This window comes from Megascapheus bottae, chromosome 1, assembly GCF_031878675.1.
Source record: "Megascapheus bottae isolate mThoBot1 chromosome 1, mThoBot2.hap1, whole genome shotgun sequence".
NCBI classification, from domain to species: domain Eukaryota; kingdom Metazoa; phylum Chordata; class Mammalia; order Rodentia; family Geomyidae; genus Megascapheus; species Megascapheus bottae.
Genome location: NC_143509.1, coordinates 104,041,435 through 104,066,392, shown reverse-complemented (window position 1 = coordinate 104,066,392; position 24,958 = coordinate 104,041,435). Strand labels below are relative to the sequence as shown.

General features: G+C 60.8%; 3 protein-coding genes across 3 annotated transcripts in view; all 3 read right to left on the bottom strand.

The window, feature by feature from the left end:
• Positions 1-4,099: 4,099 nt before the first annotated feature.
• Gatd3 (glutamine amidotransferase class 1 domain containing 3) lies at positions 4,100-10,564 on the bottom strand. Its single transcript, XM_090350005.1, has 7 exons — positions 10,329-10,564; positions 9,873-9,925; positions 8,243-8,356; positions 7,726-7,845; positions 5,895-5,987; positions 4,876-5,032; positions 4,100-4,669 (listed from the first exon to the last, which is right to left on the bottom strand). Exons 1-7 carry the CDS (start codon positions 10,455-10,457, stop codon positions 4,541-4,543), a joined length of 795 nt encoding a protein of 264 aa, XP_090206131.1. The 5' UTR covers positions 10,458-10,564; the 3' UTR covers positions 4,100-4,540.
• Positions 10,565-11,375: 811 nt separating this feature from the next.
• Positions 11,376-22,670, bottom strand: Pwp2 (PWP2 small subunit processome component). Its single transcript, XM_090349994.1, has 21 exons — positions 22,629-22,670; positions 22,395-22,507; positions 21,512-21,606; positions 21,182-21,281; positions 20,763-20,906; positions 20,416-20,551; positions 20,094-20,320; positions 19,374-19,517; positions 19,084-19,154; positions 18,488-18,624; positions 18,092-18,240; positions 17,854-18,001; positions 17,480-17,630; positions 16,514-16,694; positions 15,384-15,531; positions 14,799-14,907; positions 14,082-14,147; positions 13,270-13,488; positions 13,036-13,186; positions 12,848-12,922; positions 11,376-11,910 (listed from the first exon to the last, which is right to left on the bottom strand). Exons 1-21 carry the CDS (start codon positions 22,644-22,646, stop codon positions 11,718-11,720), a joined length of 2,775 nt encoding a protein of 924 aa, XP_090206120.1. The 5' UTR covers positions 22,647-22,670; the 3' UTR covers positions 11,376-11,717.
• Positions 22,671-23,731: 1,061 nt separating this feature from the next.
• The window catches only part of Trappc10 (trafficking protein particle complex subunit 10), a 56,101-nt gene continuing 54,874 nt past the window's right edge, over positions 23,732-24,958 (bottom strand). Inside the window, exon 23 of the mRNA XM_090349981.1 lies at positions 23,732-24,683. Coding sequence (XP_090206107.1) covers positions 24,445-24,683 — 239 coding nt within the window. The 3' untranslated portion in view covers positions 23,732-24,444. The remainder of the gene's footprint in view (positions 24,684-24,958) is intronic.

The window sequence follows — 24,958 nt, the reverse complement described above, 5'->3', positions numbered from 1 at the left end:
AAGTGCTTGCCCAGCATGCATGAAGACCCGGGTTCAATTCCTCGGTACCACATACACAGAAAAAAGCCAGAAGTGGTGCTGAGGCTCAAGTGGTGGTGCTCTAGCCTCGAGCAAAGAGTGTCCAAGGACAGTGCCCAGGCCCTGAGTTCAAGCCCCAGGACTGGAAAAAAACCCAAAACAGAAGAGGGACCAGATACGGCAGATTGGGGGAGCACTGACTGCGGGGTGCGCGGGCACACCTGCTGTGGGAAAGCACTCGGGCTGTGGCGCCTCACCACCAACCAGGGCAGACCAGCACTGTGGCGCAGACCGCAGCCCGTCTACTCAGGAGACTGAGGCCTGAGGCTCGCAGTTCCAAGTCAACGCGGCAGGCAAACCTGAGACTCTTACCTTCAATAAGCCAGCCAAAAGTCAGAGCTGGAAGTGTGGCTCACACAGTTGAGCACCTGCCTAACATGAGGTCCTGAAATCAACCCATAGAAGGCATCCCTCGGGCACCAGAGGGATGGCGGAGCAATGAAGGAACAGTGAAAAGCAGCCTTTGGCTGCTTCCGTGAAAGATGCAATCTGGGCTGGGAATGCGGCTTAGTGGTAGAGCCCTTGCCTAGCATGCATGAAGACCGGGGTTCCATTCCTTAGTACCCCATACACAGACAAGGCCAGAAGCGGGGCTGTGGCTCAAGTGGTAGAGCGCTAGCCTTGGGCAAAAGCAGCTCAGGGACAGTGCCCAGGCCCTGAGTGCAAACTCAGAACTGGCAAAAATAAATGAATAAAAAAGGCAACGTGTCAAAGCTCACAGTGGAGGCAGGAAACCTGAAAGGGATCGCGCTGGCCGAGGAAACCCTCAGAACCAGACGGGAACAGCAGGCATGCGCATCCACACAGAAAGCTCCAGACAGAGGCAGCGGGAAGGCACCCAACTCATCCTCCCGCACCCAAACCGCCAGGAACCGCAACGCAGGAGGTGGACGTAGAAAACACGCCAGCCGGGGCCGGGAGTTTGGCCTAGTGGTTAAAGTGCTTGCCTAGCATGCATGAAGACCCGGGTTCGATTCCTCGGTACCACATACATAGAAAAAAGCCAGAAGTGGTGCTGAGGCTCAAGTGGTAGAGCTCTAGCCTTGAGAAAGTCCAAGGACAGTGCTCAGGCCCTGAGCTCAAGCCCAGGACTGGCACCAAAAAAAAAAAAAAAAAAAGAAAACACGCCAGCCTGGGCTGAAAGGAAGTTTGATCCTGCCTCAAAAACAAGAGCGGTGGTAGCACATGTCATCTCAGTTACCAGGAAGAGCCACCCAGAGGTAGTGTCTGGCCGAGTGTTGCAGTGGGCAAAGGCATCTGCATGGAACGAGCAAAGTCTTCAGTATACTGCGCCAGAGCAACCAGCCCCACATGCTCACACAATTAAGCTAGACCAGAATCTTTACCTTCATAAAGTTAATTCAAGCTGGACAGAAGGCAGGAGGGGACAGGGAGGAGACGTCTAGAGGGCAGGAGGGGACAGTGGGCAGGAGGAATCTCTGGGAATGGCTCAGCCTGGAGCCCAGTGACCTGAATGAGGTATCCATGTAGGAGACTGGAGAGGGCAGAGCTGCAGGGCAGGTGGGGCTCAGGAGGTCCTCTAAAGGTGACAAGCCCTGACTAGGTGTAGCTGGCACAGTGGCCTGCTATAACACCCGAGATGGGGCTACCCTGCCCCCTGGTGGCGGTGTCTAAAACTACAGCCCTGCCCAGGAACCATGGAGCCTCCCTGACACCAGTTTCCTGTCCCAGGGATTTGGGGTGCAAGGCCGGGGAGCCCACCAACGCCCTGGCAGGCATCTGTGTGAGAGCCCTAAAAGCTGAGCTGTGGGACCCGAAAGGACTGGGCGTTTGGAATGCCTCTGCTCACCCTCTCAGGACACAATTTCCTGGAAAGGTCAACCGGGCTGGCTTGACAGGACTTCAGGTTTCTATGCTGGGTGTGGGCTAACTGAACCCCAAACCTCTGGGAGCTGGGGCGCAGACATTGTGAGTCACTGACGGCTTTCCTCTCCTTCCTGAGGTGAGTAAGATGGCATCTCACGATTAGTGCTGGTGACTCCAAGAATACTGACACCTGACTTCCTGCAGTGCTTCCTGTGCCATCCCTGACAAGTGCCTTGTAAAAGGAGCCTGGGACCTGATGCTGGCAGAAGCCTCAACCCCACAGTCTGGCCTCTGTTACCCTTGTCACCGGCCATGGTGGGTGGCCCCATTCCTGGCCCTCGGGGCCTCTATCTCGTCCTTGGGACGCCTTGCATTGGCCTGGCGCTGCCCGCCCTCCCCAGGCCAGGCAGGAGGGCTCTCGGAATAGGGCCTGGCCTGTGTGTGGCTCAGGCTGTCCCCGGGCATTTCAGCAGCTCAGAGCTCCAGAGCACAGCTCGGTACCCATGGCCCAGGCCTCTACTAGCTCAGCCACACCTGCAGACCTGAGTCTAAAGGGGCAGAGCCTGCATGCTGGGTATCTTCAAATTTGTTCAGGCCAGTGGAAGGCAGGCACGGTGCTCCCCAGACCAGACGCCCCTCTGATTAGACTGATGGTTTGTCTGCAGGACCCTGAAAATGTGTGCTGGCTGGGCCAGCAGCTCCTTTCCTCAGGTGAGCTGCCCTGCAGGTAAAGCGACACAAGGCCCCCGGGCCTGCTCCCTCCCCAGCATCTATGTGCCTGTGCTTGCCTCTGCACAGAGGCAGCCAGGCTGGCACTGCCCCCGAGCAGGCACTCAAGGGTCCCATGACACCCTGCCATGAGGGCCCGGCAGGGGACCTGCCGAGCAACTCCAGCCAAACCATGAAGGTAGGAAGAGCCAGCAACACCCACAGGCACATGGCCGATTGGATGCTGGAGGCCCAGCCTCAACAGACACAGTGGCCGCCAAGGCCTCGGGGACATGCGGCACACCACGTCCCTGCGTGCTGAGCCGAGGGGCTGGCTCGCAGACCTTCATGCTGCTCCCGTGGCCGGCTAGCCACCCTCCTCTGGTGACTACTATCAGAAGCCCTGTCCTTGAGCTGGTCTCAGCCAAACCTCACCCCCAGCCTTATCTGTCGGTACAGGGTCTTCAGCTACAACTGCCAGGACAGGGCCGTGAGTTTGGCCTAGTGGTAGAGTGTTTGCCTAGCTTCACAAAGACCCGGGTTCAATTCCTTGGTACCACATACTTAGAAAAAGCCAGAAGTGGTGCTGAGGCTCAAGTGGTAGAGCTCTAGCCTTGAGAAAGTCCAAGGACAGTGGTCAGGCCCTGAGCTCAAGCCCAGGACTGGAAAAAAAAAAAAAACAACTGCCAGGACATGACAGCCATGTAAGGACAGCACAAATCCCGACCTCTCATACTCCATGTGCGTGCTGTAGCTAGGGTCATAGGTGTGAGGTCAGTGCCCGGCCTGAGGAGTTAAACCTGCCACCTCCACCCCACCCCCCATGGTTCTGTGTCCCTTGGAGCCCCAGTGCAATGGTGACAAAACCCTGGCCTGCGGTGCTGAGGGCTCTGGCTTGAGCTTCCCGACTCTCGGAAAGGGACTGTAACATCACCTCCCATGGAGGAGGAAAGCACACTGCCGGCGTGCAGTGAGCACAGGAGACTGCAGTGGCTGGGGCAGGACTTGCACCAGCTTAGCTGGCACAGACAGGGGGCCACCTGGGAGTGTTCACACCAGGTGTGATCACGGGGCAGCCTGGCAGCAACACCACGTGGAGGCGGCCCAGGGACAGCAGGTTTTAAGGGGGGGATGTTGGGGAAAAGCCCCGCTGCCACTGTAGCGGCATGCAGGTCGTGTGGCGGGGGGCTTGCAGGATGCTGAGGTGCTGGGGGTCACTCCCAGACGTGGCTGCGAGATTTCTAGGGTCTGCCCGTACACACACCCGACGCCTTGGCCATGCTGTCACAGCCAGCACGGCGGGAGCTGCGGCGTGACAGGCAGGGCCCCTGCTCTGCGGTGAGCCCAACTTCCTACAACCACTGCCATGGAGGTGAGGGGTTCCCCAGGCTGCCGGGGGTCCCACTTCTACCTGTGCAGACCAGAAGGGGAAGAATGTTCCAGAACGGGGCAGTGGGTGCAGACACTCGAGTCTTCCAGGCCCAGCTGTACACAGCCTTCTTTAATCTTTCTCCACACACCTGGGAAGGCGGCCAAGTACTGAGGCCCCCACCCTGGAAACAGCGCCGGGAATGCAGGTATCGCGGCTGCGGCCCGCTCACTGCACCCAGGCCTGAGCAGCGGCTGTCACATCTCAGTGGCGAGGCAGAGATTTTCCGCGTGGGGACTGCCGGCTTAGAAGCCCCTTTGCTGTTCGCAGGCAGTCTTTAAAAACTCCATAGGGATTACTGCTGTTTTTCTAATTGTGATTCGCAGCCTCTATTTTTTCTCCCCCTTCAAAAACTAAGCATCCAGGAGGACGGAGCTGGGGCGATGACAGGGCATCTCTGGGCTGTGTCGAGGGTGCAGAGCGAGGGGGGCACTGGGGTCCAGTACGGGCCCCGCCTCTCTCCAGCCCATCCAGGCGGCCAGGCAGCTGGCTGCGCGGTCACTTCCCCGTGAGCTCCAGCACCTTCCTCACCATGGCCCCGACCCCGTCGTGGATGTGGTGCAGCTCCGCCTCACACATGAAGGCCGGGGTAGTGACCACCTTGTTCTTCTGGTCCACGTGCACTTCGTGTACACGAGTTAGGGAAAGGAATGCCCGGCCAGCTGAGGGACCCCGAGGTGGCTGCCCGCTCCCCCACCCCACCGCCAGAGCAGGGAGACTGACACCCATGAAGCGGGGGGAAGAGAAGGGAGACTGCCGCCCTCGGGGAGGGGGGCGGGGGGCACAGAGGGCCCAAAGGACAGTGCAAGGTCACCACACTGCAGAAAGGATATGGTCACGCCTTTCACGCAGTGCTTGGCACCCAGGGCTTTGACAGCCTGGGCAGTCCCGGCGTATGGCCACTTGCCACCTTCTTCCTGCTCGTGGCCCACCGTGACCTCGACGCCTCTGAGCACCTTGGCTGCGAGGACTGGCGCGATGCAGCACAGGCTGAGGAGGGAGAAGAGCGGGGCGGCGGGGTGGGGTGGGGGCCGAGCACTCAGCTGGGTCCCCAGGCCAGGCACAGTGGGGCCTCACATAGGGCACAGGCCGCTGCTCTGGGTGGGGCCACTCAGCACAGAACCCCCACCACTCCCGGCTGGGTGTGTTCTCACAAGGTCGTGACAAGAGTGCCACACGTGCTGACCTCTGAGGTGAAACCTCACTTCGGCCCTGCAGCAGTGGGTGCAGGGGCAGTGCCATGGCACTGCGTAGACATGGGTAAGGGCAGCCAAGGGCACTGGGACAGGCTGGGAAGGCCATGCCAGCAAGTGCCTGAGATGCCACCAGAGCCACTGGTGCAGCCCTGAGACCTGAGCACAGGCGCCGGCGGGCGGGGGACAGGTCCCGCGCGAGAACTTGGCTGGCAGTGTCTGCCCTGGCACCGCAAGGCTCTGTGGCACCAGCCCAGCTGGGAGGGCGGCAGGGCACCTGAGGGAGAAGGCAGCTCCAGCTCAGGGCTCCGCGCAGGTCTGCCGGGAGGAGGTCCCGAGGCACGCAGACTAGCGCGGGTGCAGGGCTATGTGCTCAGCCAAGCAGTGGCCGTCTGGACAGAGCCAGCACCCCAAAAAGCTTTCCTTCTCTCAGGTCTCCGACACCCAAGGAGCTCTCTGAACTGGGAAGGAGGGCAGGAGGTGCAGGCAGACCCAGGAGGGGCCATCTCCACGTGGGGAGCCTGTCTGTCCAGCCATGAGAGGTTAATGGGATTCCTGGCCAGGCCTTTGGAGCTGCACTGCAGAAGAGGGCACAGCCCAGCGCCCGCCAGGGCCCAGGTGGCAGCCGCTTCCCCCTCCCCCCCCGCCCCGCCACCTACCCGATGGGCTTCCCGGCCGCATGGAACTCCTTCAGGACTCGCTCCACGTCCTTATTCACCTTGCAGTCCTTCCCGTCCACAGCAAAGGTGCTCCTGTCATGAAGGACTTCCTTAAGCCGCTCCCGTGGCACACGTGGGCCACACGCCAGCATGACCAACACCGCGTGGCACACAGCCCCTAGATGGTCGCCCCGAGGATCCATTTCTCAGACAGATGGTGGCAGATACAGGGAGGCAGGGAGGGAAGGACACCAGGCCCAGGCCCGCAGGGCAGGCTGTGATCGCTCCCCATCCCAAGAACAAGACACACGCAGCTGGCCTAAGGACAGGGAGACAAGTGCTGGCTAACAACCCTACGATGACCAACACTGGCTACATGCAGGGCCGGGAGCGTGGCCTAGTGCCTATGGTAGAGTGCCTGCCTAGCATGCACAAAGACCCGGGTTCAATTCCCTGGTACCACATACATAGAAAAAAGCCAGAAGTGGTGCTGTGGCTCAAGTGGTAGAGCTCTGGCATCGAGGAAGCCCAAGGACAGTGCTCAAGCCCTGAGTTCAAGACCCAGAACTGGGGGGGTAGGAGGAAGAATGGCTAGGTGCCCAGCGGGACTTCCACACTGTTCGGGAGCGACTGGTAGGAACTCCGGCTGAGTGCTGCTTCTTGTCCAGCCCCGTCCCTCTGCGGGGCTGGCTCCTTAATTCCAGGGCTCTTCCCCAGGAGAGGGGAGCTGGTGGCAAGGGCACCACCCTCCCGTGGGGACTGCTCCAGCATGGAGCCAGCTCACCAAGCCAGCCTGCCACTGGTGACATCTGTCACTACACAAAGGGCACAGAGCGGTAGCCGCAGCCTGGATTTCCACTGGGAGCTGTCACACCCCGGGTGGACACTGTGTCCTGCGTGCATGCCACAGGCACATGCTAAGGCTCGCCCGTCAGTCACCTCACGTGCACACTTCAGCACAGCTCCCCGTCCCCTCATACTAAACTCCAGCTTCCCCGAGAACCTACCACCCGCTGCTATGCACATACCAAGTATCAGCGACAGCAGCCAACTCAGGGAAGCACAGGCCGGGTGGTGGTCTCGGCAATGGGAATAGCAGATTCCCTCTCAACTCCCAGAAGACACTGAGAGCTCAGACACATCACACCTGGAACCCCGCACTCCCGTGGCCAGAGCCCTATACCTCCCTGTCCAGGTGCCTAGGCTAGCAGAACACAGTTCCCCCAAATCTCTAAAGAGCCAAGGGGACTTGAACTCTGCTCATCCGTCCAGGCAAGAAATAATTGCCCTGACAGGAATGAAAATGCAGCCATCACAGGAAGACAGCAAGATGCAGGCGACTGCTGGCAAAGGGCACCAATGCCCCGGCCCAGATCTGCATCAGGGGTGGGTGGGACGGGGGCCTCCATGGAAGAGGGCCTGAATTCTGCCCAAGGGCAAGCCAAAGGGGCATTCTGCCATCGGGGAGCAGGCAGGGGACTGGCCATACCCTGGGGGATGGAATCCTGCCCATCACTTCCAGGCCAGGACGCTTGGAGGAGTAACTGCTCAGAGCTCAAGGCCGAGATGCTCCTGGCATGACAGGATGGACGGGCTGAGGCCAGGATCACCACTTCAGTAACAACCAAAGAGAAAAGACACAGCCTGGCTGTGTCTGCAAGTTGTGAACACTCACACTGGTTGAGTCAGGATGCACCTCCACTGACCAGCGTGGAGGTCAAGGTCTGCTCACCCTGACAGCCCTCAGGGGGCAGAGTTCAGAGAATGGGGAAAATGCACCCCTGCCCCCAGCAGCATGCCATGCTACAGGGCTTGATTCCCAGATACCCACAGGTTCTTGGCAGCTCCAAACCCTCCGGGGAAGATGGCGGCATCGTGATTAGAGGCCTTGAGCTGGGCCAGGTTGGTGATCTTGCCTCGGGCAATTCTTGCGGACTCTGCCAAAACATTCCTGGGAAGAGGACAAACCAACATAACCTAAGGAGCAAGGCAGAGCCACCGCTGTGGAGCGCAGCGTGCAGGACTCAGGGCGCTCGAGAAGTGGCCAGGGCATGCGTGACGTGGCACCAGTGAGGAGTACGATGCTCAACCGGCGGACGAGGGCAGAGAGGTACTGCTGACATCAAAACCAAGGCATGCGCACGTTCACCCTGTGGCTCCCATGCCGAGCATGGGAAATGACAAAGACTCTGGACAAGGACAGCGCATTTCCAGAGTGGCTACTCTGTGGGACCCTCATCTGAATGCAGACTTGGGGCACCATGCAAGCTGCCCTTGCTGTGAAGGCTGTGCCACGTGAGCTGTGTGTCCTGTGGACTGGCTCCTCCGAGGCCCCGGCGAGCCCGCACCTGCTCTCGCTCTCAGAAGGCTGCCCCTTGGTGTGGTCAATCACGTGCATCTGCGGCACATCCGGGGCAAAGATCTGGACTTCGGCTCCTCCACGGCTCAGGTGCACCAGGGCCCTGAACAGGAGACAACCACGAAAACACACATCAACACGTGCCGGCCCAGAGGCCTCCCCTTTGGAGCAGCATCGGGAGTTGAACGTGGCGTCCCATTTACTATGTGATGGCTCTCATCTGTACCACACTCCCAGATGCTTGCATTTATACACAGGCCAGCCTGCACCACAGTTCTCTTATTTATGAGGCCTAGATGGCTGGGGTGACAGGAGCTACCACGCTCAGCTCACTCACACTGCAATACTCCAGCCCTGGGTGTGTCCTGAGCAGCTGGCCCAGCTGTGTCGGCTTTTACACCTGTGACTAGCTGCCAGTGTATGCTGATACCCCATTTACTTAATGAAGCCATGGCCGGGCTGACAGCCACTTAGGCCCCGCTGGGTGAGCACAGAACCACAGAGCAGGCTGTGCTGCGAGTGTGATGCCAGGGAACCTGAATGTGTTGTCTTCTAGGCCGCTGCCCACACTTGCCTCACTTTAAAGGCTGCAAGTGTAACAGAGAGGTGCCAACTCAGCCCCGTTCCTAGTTTCCTCCAAGAGACATGGGAACACAGGGGCAGGACGAGCAGGCAGGGAAGGAGCGCTGGCCAGCCAGGCGGCGGCAGGCGCCCCAGGGACAAGAGGGGAGCCTCCTGAGCTGGCTCTGTCCCCAAGCACATGCTCACCAATCCTACTCAGACACAGAACTCCTGCCGCCAGAGAAGGAAAGTGAGGCACACAGGTCAGCACAAAGACTCAAGGTCTCAGGATAAGCACCTGGGATCTGGTCCTGGCACCCAGGCGTCTGGGGTTGCCTACCTCACTGGCTTGTTCCTGTTTCCTCGGGCTCATTGATGGGAGGCTGGCTGCGTCTGGAGCTGTCACTCTACTCCTGGCTCCACAAGGAGCAAGGCGATGGTGGCAGGCAGGGGAGACCCTGCTGGGACTGCTCACCTTCACTCTCCAATAAACACAAAGCCTGACCCCACTACTGAGTGCAGAATGGGAGGAAGCCAGTTTCTACGTGGAAGGAACCGAGGCCAAAAGCCACCAAGCATGACCACAGAATTTGCAGCTATTCCCTAACACAAGTAACGTCTTTCTTTCTTTCTTTCTTTTTTTGGTCGGTTACAGAGCTTGAACTCTGGGCCTGGGCGCTGTCCCTGAGCTTTTCAGCCCAAGGCTACGGCCCTACCCCTTAAGCCACAGCACCATTCCCAGTTTTCCAGTGGTTAACTGTATATGAGTCTAATGGTCTTTAGTGCCAGGGCTGGCTTTGAACTGTGATCCTTAGATCCCAGACTCCTGAGTAGCCAGGATTACAGGTGTGAGCCCAAAATGGTTTCTATTGTCACCTTTGTAAACCCAAGACACAGCTTGTAAACACACAGGCTTTCCGGGGAGGAAGACACGAGAAAGGTATCCGTGTGGGTGAAGGAATGCACCTTCTGTCTGGTGAGTATCCATTACAATAAAAACACAGGAGGAAAAGAGACACAGGCGTCCTCTTCTGTGGGGGCTGCAGCGGGCAACTTACGCAGAGGCCTCGTGGATCTCGGTCCCGTCATAGACCCCACAGCCAGACAACACCTGTGGGAGGAGAGGAGGGGCGCTGACCGGGGCAGGGCCCACGCGGGCGGGCGCTGGGGCCCCAGGTCGGCGGGGTCGCCCGCGGGTAGAGGACGGGTAGAGGACGGAGCGGGCCGACCTTGGCAGGCAGGCAGGCAGGCCAGGCGGGAGGGCGGGGCGGAAGGCAGGGGGAGGGGCGGGAGGACGGAGGGCGGGGCGGGGTGGAGGGCGGGGCGCGGAGCGGGCCGGAGGGCGTGGCGGAAGGCGGGGGGCGTGGCGGAAGGACGGAGGGCGGGGCGGAGGGCGAGGGGCGGGGCGGGGCGCGGGGCGCGGGGCGGGCCGGGAGGGCGGGGCGGAAGGCGGGGGGGCGGAGGGCGGGGCGCGGAGGGCGGGGCGCGGAGGGCCGTGCAGGCCGAGCACTCACCAGCGCCACCCTGGCCCCGGGCCGCGGCGCCGAGCCGTGGAGGGCCGCCCGCCCGGCGGGAGGGAGCCGCCGCAGTCCCAAAAGCAGCCGGAGCTCGGGGGCCGCCGCCAGAGCCCTGACGGCCGCCATGGCGGCGCGGGGGAGGCGCGGTCGGTGGGTGGTGAGAGGAAGAAATGCGCAGAGCGTGGGAGAGCCGAGGGCGTCCGCCGGCGGCGCGCAGGTGTGCGGCTGGTTGCGCACGCGCCGTGCGATGGCCCCGCCCCTGCCCGGCGTGGACAGCTGCGCATGCGCAAACACCAACCGCTCCTCAGGTTCCAGGCCAGCGCCAGGCCCCGGTGCAGTCTGGGCCCCCGGGATCCTAAACACCCGCACGCACGCACGCACGCGCACTCTACATCCCCCGCCCCCTCACACCTCTGCACACGCATGCGCTGAGCTGAGCGGGAGGGGGGCGGCCCTCCCACGCCTTGGTTTGGCCTTGGGCTGCAGTGGGAGGCAGGCCTGGTGGCCGCCTGGCAGGGCCGGGACAGGGACGGTGCGGCCTCCCGCGTCTGGGATGGGCCCAGGACGCGGGGAACCTCCTCTGCCGCCAGAAAGCAGCTGTCTCCCGGCGACCAGGACAGGGAGGGAGCTGGGCAGAGCCCCGACCTAACGGCGGCCGGCCTGGCACAGGGCAGAGCCGGGCACCCGTGCGCAACGGCCGTGGCCTTCCCAGGTCTGGGCCGCACCGGGAGGTGCCAGCACCCCAGGTCACAGCTGGGCACATGCCAAGGGGCGGAGGGGTGCGGCACCCACCCCCCACCACTCCTGCCCGCCAGGCTGAGAAGCGGCGAGCTGGCAGCTCTACCTCCCACACAAGTCCAAATTGAGGGCCATCTAGTGACCAGAGGGTCCCACAGCTGGGCACAGCAGCGGTCTGCCCGCTCAGCGCCAGCCCTAGGCGCTTCGGGCACCCCCCCCTCAGGTCCAGGTCTGTGGACGCTCCCTGTCCGCTGCTGGGCACCCAGGTGATACCTCCCCTACAATATGTTATAAACATGCTGACTCTCAGGTCTAGAATTAAGTCTTTATGTTCATAAATCATGTTTTACCTCAAAGTTAATCGTAAAAAACATTAAAAACATAAATTACTCTCACATAAAATGCGAGTCCACAAACACAATCCTCTCCCCTTTGGAAAGACCAAGTTCAGTTATCCATACCGCCAGCTGCTCACGTGCCCCTCCTGGCACCTAGCGGCTAGCAGGCTGCCCAGGGCTCACAGGGAGGGCCAGTCTCTGAACCCAGCAGGACAGCTCTGCCCTCCAGAACTCCTCCTCCTGGCCCAAGCAGCACGCATGCTCCACTGGTTGTCTGGCAGGTTTCAAGGCAGCAATTGAGAACCTCTAACTATACCAGCATCTCCTCCTCATCATCATCGTGGGCTCCAGCTTCTCTGAGCAGGTGTAAACTGTCCTCATCTGACGAGGACTCCTCCTCCTCCTCTTCCTCCTCCGTCCTTGATGACTCCAGGGCCCGTTTTATGCCCCGCTGCTTGGAAACTGCCAGAGCATACTGGATATTGTAGCGGTTCCAGTCACAGCTGTGTGTATGAGACCAGGTCAGCACAGGTACCCCTTCCCACACTATCCCGTACTTCCAGCCTCCCCCCACTGGCAAGGACTGGGTGGCCTGTGTCCCCTCCAGCCACCCTTGCTTCCACACACCACCTGAGGCAGCAACCTGCCCACCTTGCCCACCCGGCCTTGTGTAGGTCACCTGGGGAGCAGAGACGCACCCCAAGTCAGCCAATTCTCCAGTCATGGAGCCATGACATCACCCCATCACCCCCACAGCACTACTAGCCAGGGAGCAAAAGTGAGGAGACCCAGTTTGTACCAGAGCCCCACCCCTGCACATGTGGTGCCCTGGCTCCAAATCCATTCAAAGTGGTGCGGCCTATGCTGGCACCGAGGTCCTGGGAGAAGGGCCACCCTCCCCACAGAGGAGTGGGTAGGCCGAGTACCACAAGGCCTCCCAAGACAGACCACACAGCCACACAGCCGCACAGCCCTCCCGCCTCAGCTTCCTATGAGGCCCGAGGGAGAAGGTGCAGAGCTAAGACCCTTGAAGATGGAGGCCCATGAGACCACGGGCCCAGAGACACTAGGTAACTGGACAGAGAAGACACTGGCGTGTGGTGATGTTTTTAGTCCAGACTCTGCCTCAGGCGTCCAGGGGCAGAGGGGCAGAGACACCAAGAAACGACCTTCTGTGGCCAGAGCCCTGCCTTGCTGTCCCCCTCACCTCCCCCACTCTGCTGTGTGCAGCCGAGGTGATCCCATCTCCAGCCCCGAGCGGACATCCAAGACAGACATAGCCCCCCTCCAGCTCCTCCTCCCTTCCTCCAGCCCCCCCAGCGGGCGGGAGGACAAGCACCTCTACCCCAGAACCACCCAGATGATGCAGGTGCAAGGCTGGCTGGGAACCTGCAAGGCCCACCCTCCGCCCCCTCCCAGCACCACTCCCTGCACACGTACAGCTTGGCCATGTCATCCAGGTGACGCTGCAGGCCCTTCTGGAGAAACTGGACCGTGGGCATCACCTGCCCTGCCCTGCAGAGGAGACACGTTCAGCCTGCAGTCCCACTGCATGTGGCACTGGCTGCCACAGCCAGCTGTCCTGCAATGTCCCAAGAGGGGAGCAGCAGCACGCATGCCCACTCTACCTGGACTTGAGTCTCTGTCCATGCGACATGAGCAAACTCTGCGTCCACCGAAGGTAGAATTCGAGGTGACGGGACCCTTCAATGGAGGAAGCTAAAAACTCCAGCACTTTGTCCACGTACAGCTCAGGAAGAGAGGCGCCGATCACTTCAACTGAGAAGAGAAGCCCCGCTGGCTCCACGGCCCTCAATCAGAAGGGAGGACAGCCCGGCCTTGGTAGCCCCCACCCCACTCACTCTCGTCTGGGGGCACGGCCTCTAGGACCTCCTGCGCCAGCTTCCTCTCGTTGAGCCGGAAGGCCATGAGGAGGGCCCGGGAGAAGTCCTGCTGCCGCAGTGCCTCGCGAATGCGCCCGGGGGTGACGCTGGTGTCCAGCTCAAAGGGATCAAAGAGCATCTGGGTGTCCAGGGAGAAGATGAGAAGCCCCTCCGTGCTGGTGGCTGCCCAGCAGCGCCCTGTGGAGAGAGCGGCGAGAGGCTCCTGCCAACTGAAAATGGCCCGCAGTGCAGCTGCCCACGACTGCAGGGTCCCCTTGGCTGGGGCAGAGGGCCTGTGTGCAGCGTGCTCTGGTGAGCCACTTGTCAGTTCCAGCTCCACTGCCCACACCAGACGCCAGCCAGCTGGTGGCACAAGGCTCTGTTGCAGCTGCTTTGGCTGCAACCATACCCAGAGTACACGACACTGAAAGGAACCAGAGCGACCCCGAGACCCAGCCCTCAGCTGGTCCACACTCCCGGCGAGTGCTGGCCGATGCCCCTCAAATCCCACTGTTTCCAGCAGGCCTGTTGCCTCCAGCTGCAGGCGGAGCCACAGGGCCTAGGCCTCCTGTGGTGGGGCAGTGGGGAGCTCTGGCCAAGCCCTGCATGCGGGGCTGCACTTCGCAGGTATCTGTCCTCTGCGACAAGGAGACCATGTGGCCAGTGGGGTTAGTGGCACATCCCTACTCACAGTGACAGAGAGCCATAAGAACTTGCCAGAAACCCCACGATTGACCTCACCACCAAGAAAAAGGGTTCCTAGACACATGCAGCAACAGGTCACAGCTCACCAGTGGGAGAGAAGCTCAGCGAGGTCACCCTGATTTCAGGCTTGAAGTGGCGAGAACTCATGTCACCTGGGAAAATGAGTTGCAGTTACGGGGCGGCAGAGCCACTCACTAGACAAACAGTGGCCACCCTTCAGGGACCTGTGGCGGCTGGGGTTTGCCATGGGGACGTGCCAGGAACAGCACTCTCTGCCCTGGCCACTGGGCCTACTCCAAGTCCAGCAGGAAGCAGCACCCGCTCATCTGCCTGAGGCTGGGCACAGCGGACAGGCTCCCAAGGCCAGCTATGCCTAGGTCAGCACGCAGCTCTTCTGGTCCCACAGGCTCCCACCAGCCCAGGGTGGGCTTACTGTTTGGGCTGGGCCCCGCCATGGGGCCTACAAGGGTCACTGCTCAGCCTAGAGCCAGGGCCCACAGCGATGCTCCGGGTCTTGGCAGTAGAATCCCGGGGGGATGATCTATCTACTTGGTTCTCAGGTGCCCAAGTCTCCCAGAACATCTGCCGGAGGCACGCAGGTGCTCCGGTCCTCTCGGGGCCCGAGCAGAGGCACTGGGTCCCTGGAGTCTGCTGATGGGACCCCACGGCACAGGTGGCCCCTCCCACCTCAAGAGCCAGCAACTTGGACCCCCAACCACCACCTTGTCTTCCCACAAACACCACGAAGCCAGAATGCCAGACAAGGAGCAGGCTGCTGCCAGGACAGAGAGACCTCCGCTCACCTTTCTTGACACCTGGCAACGGAATTTCAACGCCGTTTTCCTCCCCAGCCTCCTGGTCAATCAGTGCCAGGTTGCCGAACTCCGTCATCTTTCTTCGGTTCAGAAATTCCTGGAACACAGAAGCAACGGCACCTCAACGTTTCCTCCTTACCACAGAAGGTCCCTCCAAGCCTGCCGCTCACAGGGGCTGGGTATGGGCCCCAAACCTGCCGGCAGGACCTGCAGGTCCCCACAGTGGGCCATCGGCCCCCCAGAGGAGGGGGTGGAGGCTCCTGTGTGCTACACAGCAAAACCTGAGGTGGATTCCATGCTAGCCCAACCATGGCCCGTGTCCTGCAGTGCACAGGAAGGAGGCAACTGGGACAGGGGCTGTGGGACGCTGGGGACGCTGGGGCTAGGCCGTTGTGAAGCTGTGCCTGGCAGGCCTGCCAGCGCCTTCTTCAGTGCTCCCTCCCTTACAGGAAACGGGCACCTCCACCCCCAGGGCCTCAGGTGCAGCCACAGCTCCTGTGTGGACAGCTGTCTCCCAGCCTCCCAGGGCTAGGGAGCCCCCATGCCCACTTGAGGCCTGGCACCACCACTCACCTCCATAGCATCCAGAGAAAAGTTGCAGGAGAGCTCGAATCGCTTCACCAGGATCTGCTCCCGGGTGTGGTAAAGGCACACGAACTTGGACATGCCTCCTGCAAGGATGGTCTGGCCGTCCGCAGAGTAGCACAGTGTAGTGAAGGCCCTGGCGGGGGACACAGGCACTCAGCCGAACCCAGGGCCCAACACGCGGCTCTCGGAACAAGCCATGCCAGGCAGCACATCACCACCAGCCCTCCACAGCCAGAGCCAGGCCCACATCGACCCGGGGGCCAAGACTAGGCAGCAACCCACGGCTGGCAACAGAACAGGGGAGAAAAGAAAATGGCATTGCCATTTAAAACCTGGGTCAATGGACACCAGTGGCTCACACCTCTAATCCTAGCTACTCAGGAGGCTGAGATCTGGTGGTGGTTCAAAGCCAGCCTGGGCGTGCAAGTCCATGAGACTCTTGTCTCCAATCACCACCAGAAAACTGGAAGGGATGCTGTTGCTCCAAGTAGTAGTCTTGAGCTAAAGTGCTCAGAGACCGAGCCCAGGCCCAGAGGTCAACCCCACCCCCCACCCCCGCCCCGCAAAAAAATCAACAAACTTGTACCAAACCCTGCAGAGCACAGAGGAGCTGCAGAGGACATACGCATGAACAGACACCCTAGCCTGGCACACAGAGCGGCTGGCTGCAGACAGACGAGAGACACCCCCACTCCCCCACCTCCCCGCCTCCAGGGGCCACAAACCCCATCTCAACCAGCTCTAAGACCAAAAGGCCAGCACCTCCTGCAGGGCTGGTAGAAAAGGGCACGATTCCACAGAAAGCAGATGCTGCAGTGCAGCGTCTCCATGCTTATGCCAAGAAATGAACTGAGTTCACACCTGGTGTGCAAGATGGGCTCCGCCCTTCCCAGACCCACAGGGGCGTGCTGCAGCCCCACCCCGCCCCATCTGCCCTGAGCCCTGAGCAGGGGAAGGCAGTGGAGATGCAGGGCCAGAGGGCAGAGTGCTCTGTTCAGGAAGCCTCTGCACGAGGTGACAAGGACTTCAGGTGCAGCTTCTGCAGGGGCTTGACAGTCTCAAGGAAGGGCAGGGAAGCCGGCAGGGAAGGGGTGAGGTCCTCCGCCCACACTCACTTGCCCTTGGCCGAGTGTCTGGCGGTGATCTTGTCCAGTTCCTTCCTGCCCGGCTTCAGGTCGTGCCTGCCCTCGATGGAACCGGTCTGCACAGCGTTCTCGGGGTCCCAGAAGGTGATCTGAGCATTCAGGGTGGCCACAGCCAGCTCTGCACCATCAGGCCGGAACGTCACCGCCAGGGCTGGAGGAAAAGCAAGTGAGGCCCTGGGAAGAGCCCAGCGGGCCCTCGGGCACAGGAAACCCTTCCCAGCCCTGGTGGGCAGGGGCAGCGCCACCCCAGTGACGTATGAGCACCACCAGCCAGCCTGGCCAACAAGGCATGGGGCACAGTGTAGCCAGCAAGGACACCAGTCAGGCTGCAAGGACCTGCCAGGGGGCACTCAGCTAGCAGGGAGGCGGAGGTGCGAATGACAGCAGGGGTCCTTCTAAGGGGGGACATGGATGGAGACAAGGACAGCGGTGACAGGGGCGAGGACAGCAGGGATGGGGCAAGGACAGCTGGAACAGGGGGCAAGGACAGAGGAGACAGGGGGCAAGGACAGAGGTGACGGGGCAAGGACAGAGGAACAGGAGGCAAGGACAGAGGGGACAGGGACAAGGACAGAGGGGACAGGGAGCAAGGACAGAGGGGACAGGGGGCAAGGACAGAGGGGACAGGGGGCAAGGACAGTGGTGGTAGCTCCTGGGCCACCTGCAGTGGCTACTGAGCAAGGCTCAGTTTCAGGAGGGGGGTGGCAAGGCCACAGCCAGGCAGAGTCTGGGACTGCCTCAGGGGGACGTGGTCACACTCAAGGGCAGCTCTAGACAGCAGCCACAGATGGGCTCCCCGCCAAACCCCACAGGTATGGAAGCTTGGCAGGGGCCGCCCTGCACTGGTGTGTATCAAACATCATGAGGATAAGGCAGAGACGGGGAGGACATAGACACACCCCACCTCAGTCTCCCTGTCCACCCTGGCCAGGCTACCGTCGGAGGTCAGAGCGAGCGTTTCCTTGGTTCTCCAGCTATCAAACATGTCCCACAGGCGGACAGTCCTGTCCCAGGAGGCGCTGGCCAGGATGGACTTCATGGGGTTAAAGCACAGACCACTGATGGGACCCTCATGGCCAGACAAAACCTACAGCAGCGAGGACGGAAGAGGCCACCCGAGGACAGGTGGTGAGGGAGGTGCAGAGAGACAGGCTGGGCAGAAACCCCCAGTCCCGCCCCCATCTGCCCTGAATTGGCAGAAGGAGCCCCAAACCCTAGTCAGGGCCTCAGCCCTGCACAGCCCGGGGCAGGGTTCCCCCCCCCCCTCCCCGCACGCTGAGCACAGTCCTGTGTGGTGAGCCGGCGCTTACGTCGAGGAGCCTGCCTGTCTGCATGGACCACACAAAGACTTCAAAAGAGTCCTGGGCGCCTGCAGAGACGATCTCCCCGCTGCAGTCCACAGCCACACACGAGAACTGCGTGGGGCGTGGAGACGTGAAGGTGCGGAAGTTCCGGTACCTGCCCGGAAGAGCCCAGCCTCAGTGGCCTGTGCCAGGCTTCCTCCTCTTGGGAGCTCCGGCCCGCGGAGGGAAGGGTCAAAGGCCTTACCTGTGAAGGTCAAAGGCTCGCACTGTGCCGTCCAAGGACGAGGTCACAAGGACGTGGCCGGTGGCTGTGAACGTCACGCCGGTGACACCACTGGAGTGTTCCGTGAAAGTGACAAAGCAGAAGCCACTGAGCGTGTTCCACACCTTCACCTGCAGTGGGAGTGCACAGGTGCTATGCACAAGGCCCCGCATGACCCCTGCTCACACCTGCCCCTCCCCCCCAACTATGGGGCTTCAGGCACCTGTAGCCGTCAGGTGAACACCCAGGGCAACTGAGACCACACGTGGCCTATGACAGCCCAGACCACGGCCCACCTACCCATCCAAAACCCGAAGCCCACTCTAGGCTACCAGACCTACCAACCCTCGCACACGGCCCTCCTCGCCCCTTACCTACCTTGCCGTCATCCCCACCGGTGACGATGTACTGCCCGTCGGGGGAGTAGGCCAGTGACACCATGCTGTTGAAGTGGCCCTGCTGCTTCAGGATGTAGGACTCGCTCTGCCACTCCCACACCAGCAGCTGGCCCAGGCCTGCGGCGCACAGCAGGACCCCGCCCAGGACGGGCAGGGCCAGGGCTGTGTTGAGCACAGGGCCCGGCACCCGAAGCCCCGTGTCTCCCTGCTGAGGGGCCCTGTCCGCCCTGTGCACCACTGCCCCACTGCTTTGAGCACAGGCAGAGAGCCGGGCACAGGAGGCGGTGGGCTGGCTGGAGCCTAGGCCGTGGATGGCAGCACCAGGCAGGGCCAGGCAGACAGCACAGCCCCGCAGAAGCCAAGGCCATTCGAGAGCAGCCAATAGACCCAAATCCACGCAAGCAAGAGACTACACGCTTCTGAGGTGCAACTAATCCAGAAGCTGCACCGGCTTTCTTTGCTCTGGTCCAGCCCGGGCCACCCCTGGGAGGGAACTGTGCCCAGAGAGCTGGCCTCCCGGTCCACCCTGCTGCAGCTCTCCTCCACACGCTCCTCCAGCTCTGCAGGAAAACTCACCTGAGCAGCCAAATGCGATCCAGTCTCCAGAGTTGTTGATGGCCACCGAGGAGATCCTCTGATCAGAGATGCTGAGCAGAGAAGCATGTGATGGGGTGGGCAGAGGGGCGTCCGGTCCACCCAGGTCGCCCCTTTGCCCACTGCAGGGTCCTAGACCAAGGTTATTTGTGGACGAGCATTTCAATTTTCTCCACAGGGTAAAGGTGAAGGCAGGAGGCAAGGAGCAAAGCACAGCAGCTCCCAGCCCTGAGCCCCCGGGAAGGACAGGAAACACCCCAGAGAGGGCTCACCTCAGGGAGTGGATGAGGTTGAATTCTGGGAGCTCGTGCAGATGGAAGATTCCAGAAGCAAAACCTGTGACCAAGAGGTGAGTCTTTTTGTGATAGGCTGCAGCTGTGAGGTTGTTGAAGTCTCCTTCCTTGTTGAAGAAGTACCTAATCAGACAGACGGCACACGCTGGGAGATGTCATGGAGCAGCAGCCCCGTCCCCAAGGGCCCTAAGCCAGGGACTGGCAGAGTGGCTGGCAGTGGGGACCCTGCAGAGCAGAGCACGGGTAAAGGTGGTCCTGGGGGGACCCTGCCTCTAGCCCAAGGGACCAGCTGCACCTCTCTCCCCGTGTCCTCCCTCCAGAGGCACCCGCGCCACACCCACATCCCATCCACGAGCTGCTCTAGTCTGGGAAGGGTCCCAAGGGCACGGACACCCACCCTTACCACACTCCCTCCCTGCTGGGGCCCAGAGGCCTCCTCACCTACCATGGCCTCCGCTCCCCAGGTCCAGCCAGCATGGCTGCCCTGCCCCCCCCCAAAACCAGCTGCACTGAACCAGGGGCCTCCGAGACCGTGCGTCGTGGACAGGCGCAGCCCCCCAAAGCACCCACAGGGTCTGAAATCTAAGCCACCACCTCCAGGTCCTCACTACTCCAGGAACTGCTTGTTTCAGGGGTGGCTGAGGGCAGGAAAGCCCACAGCAGAACCCACACCCAGACACGCACTCTCTAGAGACCTACTTGGCCAGGCGCGAGTATTTCACTTTTCCCGCCTTCTCGTGCTCAGCCGGCGCGGCCTTCCCCCGGACGGTGGTCTCTTTCTCCCCTTCCTCCCCTTCTTCCTCCTCTCCCTCCTCCTGCTGCAGCAGGTCTGCCCTCCAGCCTGTGGGGGGCTTCAGCCGCAGGCCCTCGGGGGGCGTGTCACACTGCCACACACACAGGGCTCCGTCCTGGCTGAGTGAGTAGAGCTGCAAGGGAAACGCAACACAACTTGGGCCCTCGTGCACCTAAGGCGCCAAGCCGCCCACCAGAGGCCCAGGCAGCCGAGAGACCCCTGACCTACATCCAGGCTGTCAGACTCAAAGAAGCAGGCCACGACGGCGTCCTTGTGGCCACCCAGTGCGTAGTACAGGAGGTTGTCCCAGCGCTCAGCTCCAAACACCCAAGTGGACATGTCTTTGCTCCCGACCACAAAGCACCTGAAAGGAGATGGGGGAGCTACCCAGGGCTCCCGGCAGCCCCGCAGGGCTGCAGCAGGTTAGGGCCACCACACACAGGGCTCCTCTGCAGCCTGACCTCGCGCCAGCTGCTGGTCTTGCTTTGGGAAGCTCACCGGGGACCTTTACATGTGCATCTGCAGCAGGCGAGCGGGAGCTGTGTCTCTCAAGCAAGATGTCCCAGGTGCCCTACCTGGAGTCATCCGTCCAGTCAATGCATGTTGTCTCGTCGTACGGTCCAAAGTAGGTTTTGTCCAAGACGAACGCGTTGAACTCTCGCTTCTTCCCAGGAGCGTGGTACATCTGAGCAATGCTGCCCTTGGTGACAACAAATTTCCTGCAAGAGAACTGGGAATGCAGGTGCTACCCAGGCCAATGGTGGCCCAAGGGTGGTGTAGAGCCTGGGCCTCTGCCCCCAGGCCCTGCATGGTATGGATCTCTTACAGGACATCCTATAGGGATGAGGAGAAGAAGCCAGCACTGGGGTACCCGCCTTCTCCTCCACTACCCACGAGAAGCCACTAATTTGGGAGGCCAAGCGGGCCTGTGCTCAAGTGATCACCCAGGTCCAAGTGAAAGCAGCAGCAGTTGGCCCAGCAGCCAGCACCTTACCTGCCATCAGGGGAGAAGGAGACGCTGTGCACAGAGCCCTTGAAGTGGAAGTGGTGTAACACTGACCTGCAGACCAGGCTGACCAGCAGTGCAGCCCCCCCTGCAAGAGGCCAGGGTGTGACCTTTCAGCCACCCCGGGGACCGTCCCCACACCTGGCACAGGCCTCAAATGCATGGCTGAACTCGGGAGGGTGTACGTGCATGTCCACCTGGGGCCCTGAGCATTATCAAGAGCCATGAAGCCAATCTCTGCCCAACCAGGACTACCTCCAGGTGCAGAGGACACAGAGCCACCCCACAGCCCTGACTGCCCCCGGGGCAGATGGTCACCTTCATCCACAATGATGGCTAGACGGCCGTCTGGGGACAGCCCCACACACTTGATGTTGTACTTCGTGGCCAGAGGCAGAGTGTTTGACCTGTTGCTGCAGAAGGCAAAAACCACCGAGCACAGAGTCATCAGACCAGGGACAGAGAGCCCAATACAATTCCATTGCCTGGCTCGCCAGGGCCCTCACCACCTCTACTTTGTGCTGGTAACCTACACCTGTAACCCTAGCTCCTCAAGAGGCTGAGATCTGAGGACCACTGTTTGAAGCCAGCCCCATCAAGAAAGTCCATGAGACTCTCACCTCCAGTAAACTATTCAGAAAATGTCACAAGTGCAGAGCTGTGGCTCAAGTGGTGGGGCCGTGAGAAAAAGAATCTTACAGATAGCACCTAGCTCCTGAGTTTAAGTCTCAGGACTAGCCCAAAAAGAAGAAAAAGAAAAAAAAAATGGGAAAAATATACTGAAGAGAAACACGGGACACACGGTCAGCACAAAGTTACAGTTGTCTTATCATCCAGGTTTTCTTCAGCACGTCCTCCTCACCCAGGAAGCCCCTTAAACACAATGGGAACCGAGTGCTCACAGAAGAGCAGCTGACCCATACCTGCAACACCCTGAACTGTGAAGCCCCAAGGCTACCCGCCTGGGCTTTCGAGTCTCTAAAGCAAGTCTTGCTCAGGCGGCGGAGGATCGGCCGCGCAAGGCCTTCCAACAGCGGAGCGCAGGAGCCGAGTTCCTCTGACAGCTCGGCCGGCTGCTCGGGGCCGTCCGTGGGCTGGGGCACCCCGCCCCGTCGCAGCCCCGGGCCGGCAGGGAGGCCGGGCCCGGCCGGCAACGCCCCGCCCCCCGCCCCCCCCGCCGGGGCGCCCCCGGCCCGCTCACTTCTTGAGGTCGAACACGGTGACTCTGTTCCCCACGGGGCTGACCACTGCGTCTCCATCGCGGGTGAAGTTTAGGTCTCCATGACGGTACACGGTGCCCAGCAGGTTGGAGAACTGGGGAGAGACAGCAGCAGCAGCGGTCTCAGCGACGGCGGCGGCGGGGCGCCCAGCCAGGACGGGCGGGGCCGAGGCCGCGCCCCCCACCTGTCCCCCCCGGAGCCCCCTCGCGCCTCACCCCGTAAGCGAACTTCATCCCGGCCGGCCCACGTGTGCGTGTGCGTGTGCGTGTCTCCACTCCGGCACCCACTTCCGGCAGGAAGCGGAAGCCGCGACTCGCACTTCCGGGGCGGGGCCGGGCGGAGCGCGTGCGGCTCCCCGGGTCCGGTGGAGGCAGCGCGTCCGGCGTACCGCCCTCCGGAGGGAGGGGCCGGGGCCCGCGGGGGGCGGGGCCGGGGCCCGCGGGGGGCGGGGCCGGGGCACGGGCCGCCTTCCGCATCGAGCTTACCCGGGGCCCCGACGACTTTCCTTGGAGGCGGAGGCTCTGAAGGGAGACTTCCTACAAGTTTAGGGACAGGTACCGTACCGCTTCACCACCTCAACTTCTATAAATGAGGAAGACATGGGGTGGGGATCACGTCATCTTTATTTTGAGTCAACAGACAGAACACGGAATGGCCGCCTGGCTGCCCAGGCTCGGGAGCAGGCTGCCCCTCACGGCAGGGGCCAGGGGCGCCGAAGGAGGCTCCTGTGCCTCGGGCTCGGCCACTTCCACCAGACCCAACATGGACTCAGACACTGTGCCCGCCAATCCACACCACTCTACGTCATATGTACAAAAATACATTGCTTTGGAGAGCTGAAAAGGTTCTAATACAACACATATTTACAAGCCGAAATGTTCACACCAGTAAAAACAAATGCACATTTATTTTGTCCTTGATTTTTTTGGTGCAACTTATACATAAACATTATATCTGTTAGTCTGTACTTTTTAAAAATAATAAATCAACCATATGTACAATTAAATTTACAACCCAAAGTAAGCGATCCCGCTGGTGTGGCATACTGCAACCAAGTGCATGAGCAGAGGCGGTGCCCCAGGCCCTGAGCCTTCCCCTGCCAGGCCAGAGCGCAGCCAGCCCCTAGGACCTCCGCTCAGGAGGAAGCATCTTAACTTCTGAGACTTAAGGTGCAAAAAAAGATGTTGAGTATACAGCTTCAATTATATGTACAGACTTTAAAAGTGAGAGAAAAACAAGATCTTAATCCCCACATTTAGAAAGACAATTAAAATAAATATTATTTAATTTCAAGTGCATATAATAATCAATCAATCAATCAATCAACATCAGGGAGAACCAGGAATACGGAAGCATTTATTCCTAAACCACATCTACACCGAGCTGTTCCTTACGCCTGTTCTAGTACCAGGCACCCTTCTCAAGTACCTTTACCAGGGCTCCGGATGGGGATCATCACAGTTCATGGCTCTGCCATTGCCAGCCAGGCACAGAGGTTATGTCTTCCCCCAGCCCCACCTGCATCTCCCGCCCCTGCTCCCAGAGACATTTGTGTGGGAAAGCACAGCTAGGTGATGTGGACCCAAGGAGACCCTCTCAACCTCCTGGTCCAGGACCCAGGCAGCCGTGTGATGAAAACGGCACCCAGCGTCGTAAGAAGGCTGCCAGAAGCCAGTGCTCCTGCACACTCAGCCAGCGGACAGGAAGCTGTGGTGGTGGAGACCAGAGAGGAGGGCACACTTAAGGAGCAGCAAGTCCTCGAGGGAGGAGGCTGAGGCCCTGAGCACACGCTTCTGGACACCAGCAGGGGCGGGATGAGAAAGTAACAGTGAATCCTTCGTTAGACAACATAAAAGGATGGATGCTCTCCTCCTCCAGCCAGCTGAACTCCCACCCTGATGCCTCCGTGGCCAGGCAGGGTCACCCACGTCTGCTCAGAGCTAGCAGGCTATGACAGACGATCCAGTCACCATCTCTAACGCGCACGTATGCGCGCACACTCGCGGGACGTGCGCACGGCTGTCCGTGGGGTCAGGTAACGCTCACTTCCAGGACATGGTCCTCTTGGCTGGGAGTGACCAGGACCTGCATGCCTGAGCTGGAATTGAAGACCTGGCCCGGGGGCAGGGCCTGGAGGCGGGGCATGGGCAAGCCTTTGAGCTCGCCGCTGGAGGCAGAAGGCCCACTGCCTCGGCTCCGCACACTGCTGCAGTCCAGCTGGTCATCCGGGTGCTTGTCCACCGACAGGCCGTCGTTCTCGATCCAGCTGTCTACAACACATAGCACAAGGGAAGTCAACGGCAGCGCCACCGTCCCCGGTGCAAAGCCGTGCTGAACTAAGAAGACTGCCGCAGCAGAGCTGCAGCCCCCAGAGAAGAAACGGGGACCTGACCATGCAGAAACCTTGGCATACGTTTGTCTTCGTACCAAACAGTTGCCCTGCACCTTCACTTCTCACCTGTCTACACACCCAACACTGAGTCTCTACAGACAGCAGAGACTATCAGGCTTCCAACCATCAACCCTTCCACTGCAGGATGGTGCA

What these genes read in the sequence shown, in the direction of transcription:
- Gatd3 (XM_090350005.1), bottom strand. Translation starts at nt 10,457, where the DNA reads ATGGCGGCCGTCAGGGCTCTGGCGGCGGCCCCCGAGCTCCGGCTGCTT. An exon ending in CCTTCTGAGAGCGAGAGCAG is followed by an intron (nt 7,846 to 8,242) that starts GTGCGGGCTCGC and finishes TCCTCTTCCCAG; the next exon opens with GAATGTTTTGGCAGAGTCCG. An exon ending in GCGGCCGGGAAGCCCATCGG is followed by an intron (nt 5,033 to 5,894) that starts GTAGGTGGCGGG and finishes CTCCCTCCTCAG; the next exon opens with CCTGTGCTGCATCGCGCCAG.
- Pwp2 (XM_090349994.1), bottom strand. An exon ending in ACCGTGTTCGACCTCAAGAA is followed by an intron (nt 21,607 to 22,394) that starts GTGAGCGGGCCG and finishes TGCCTTCTGCAG; the next exon opens with CAACAGGTCAAACACTCTGC. An exon ending in AGCCATCATTGTGGATGAAG is followed by an intron (nt 21,282 to 21,511) that starts GTGACCATCTGC and finishes GGCCTCTTGCAG; the next exon opens with GGGGGGCTGCACTGCTGGTC.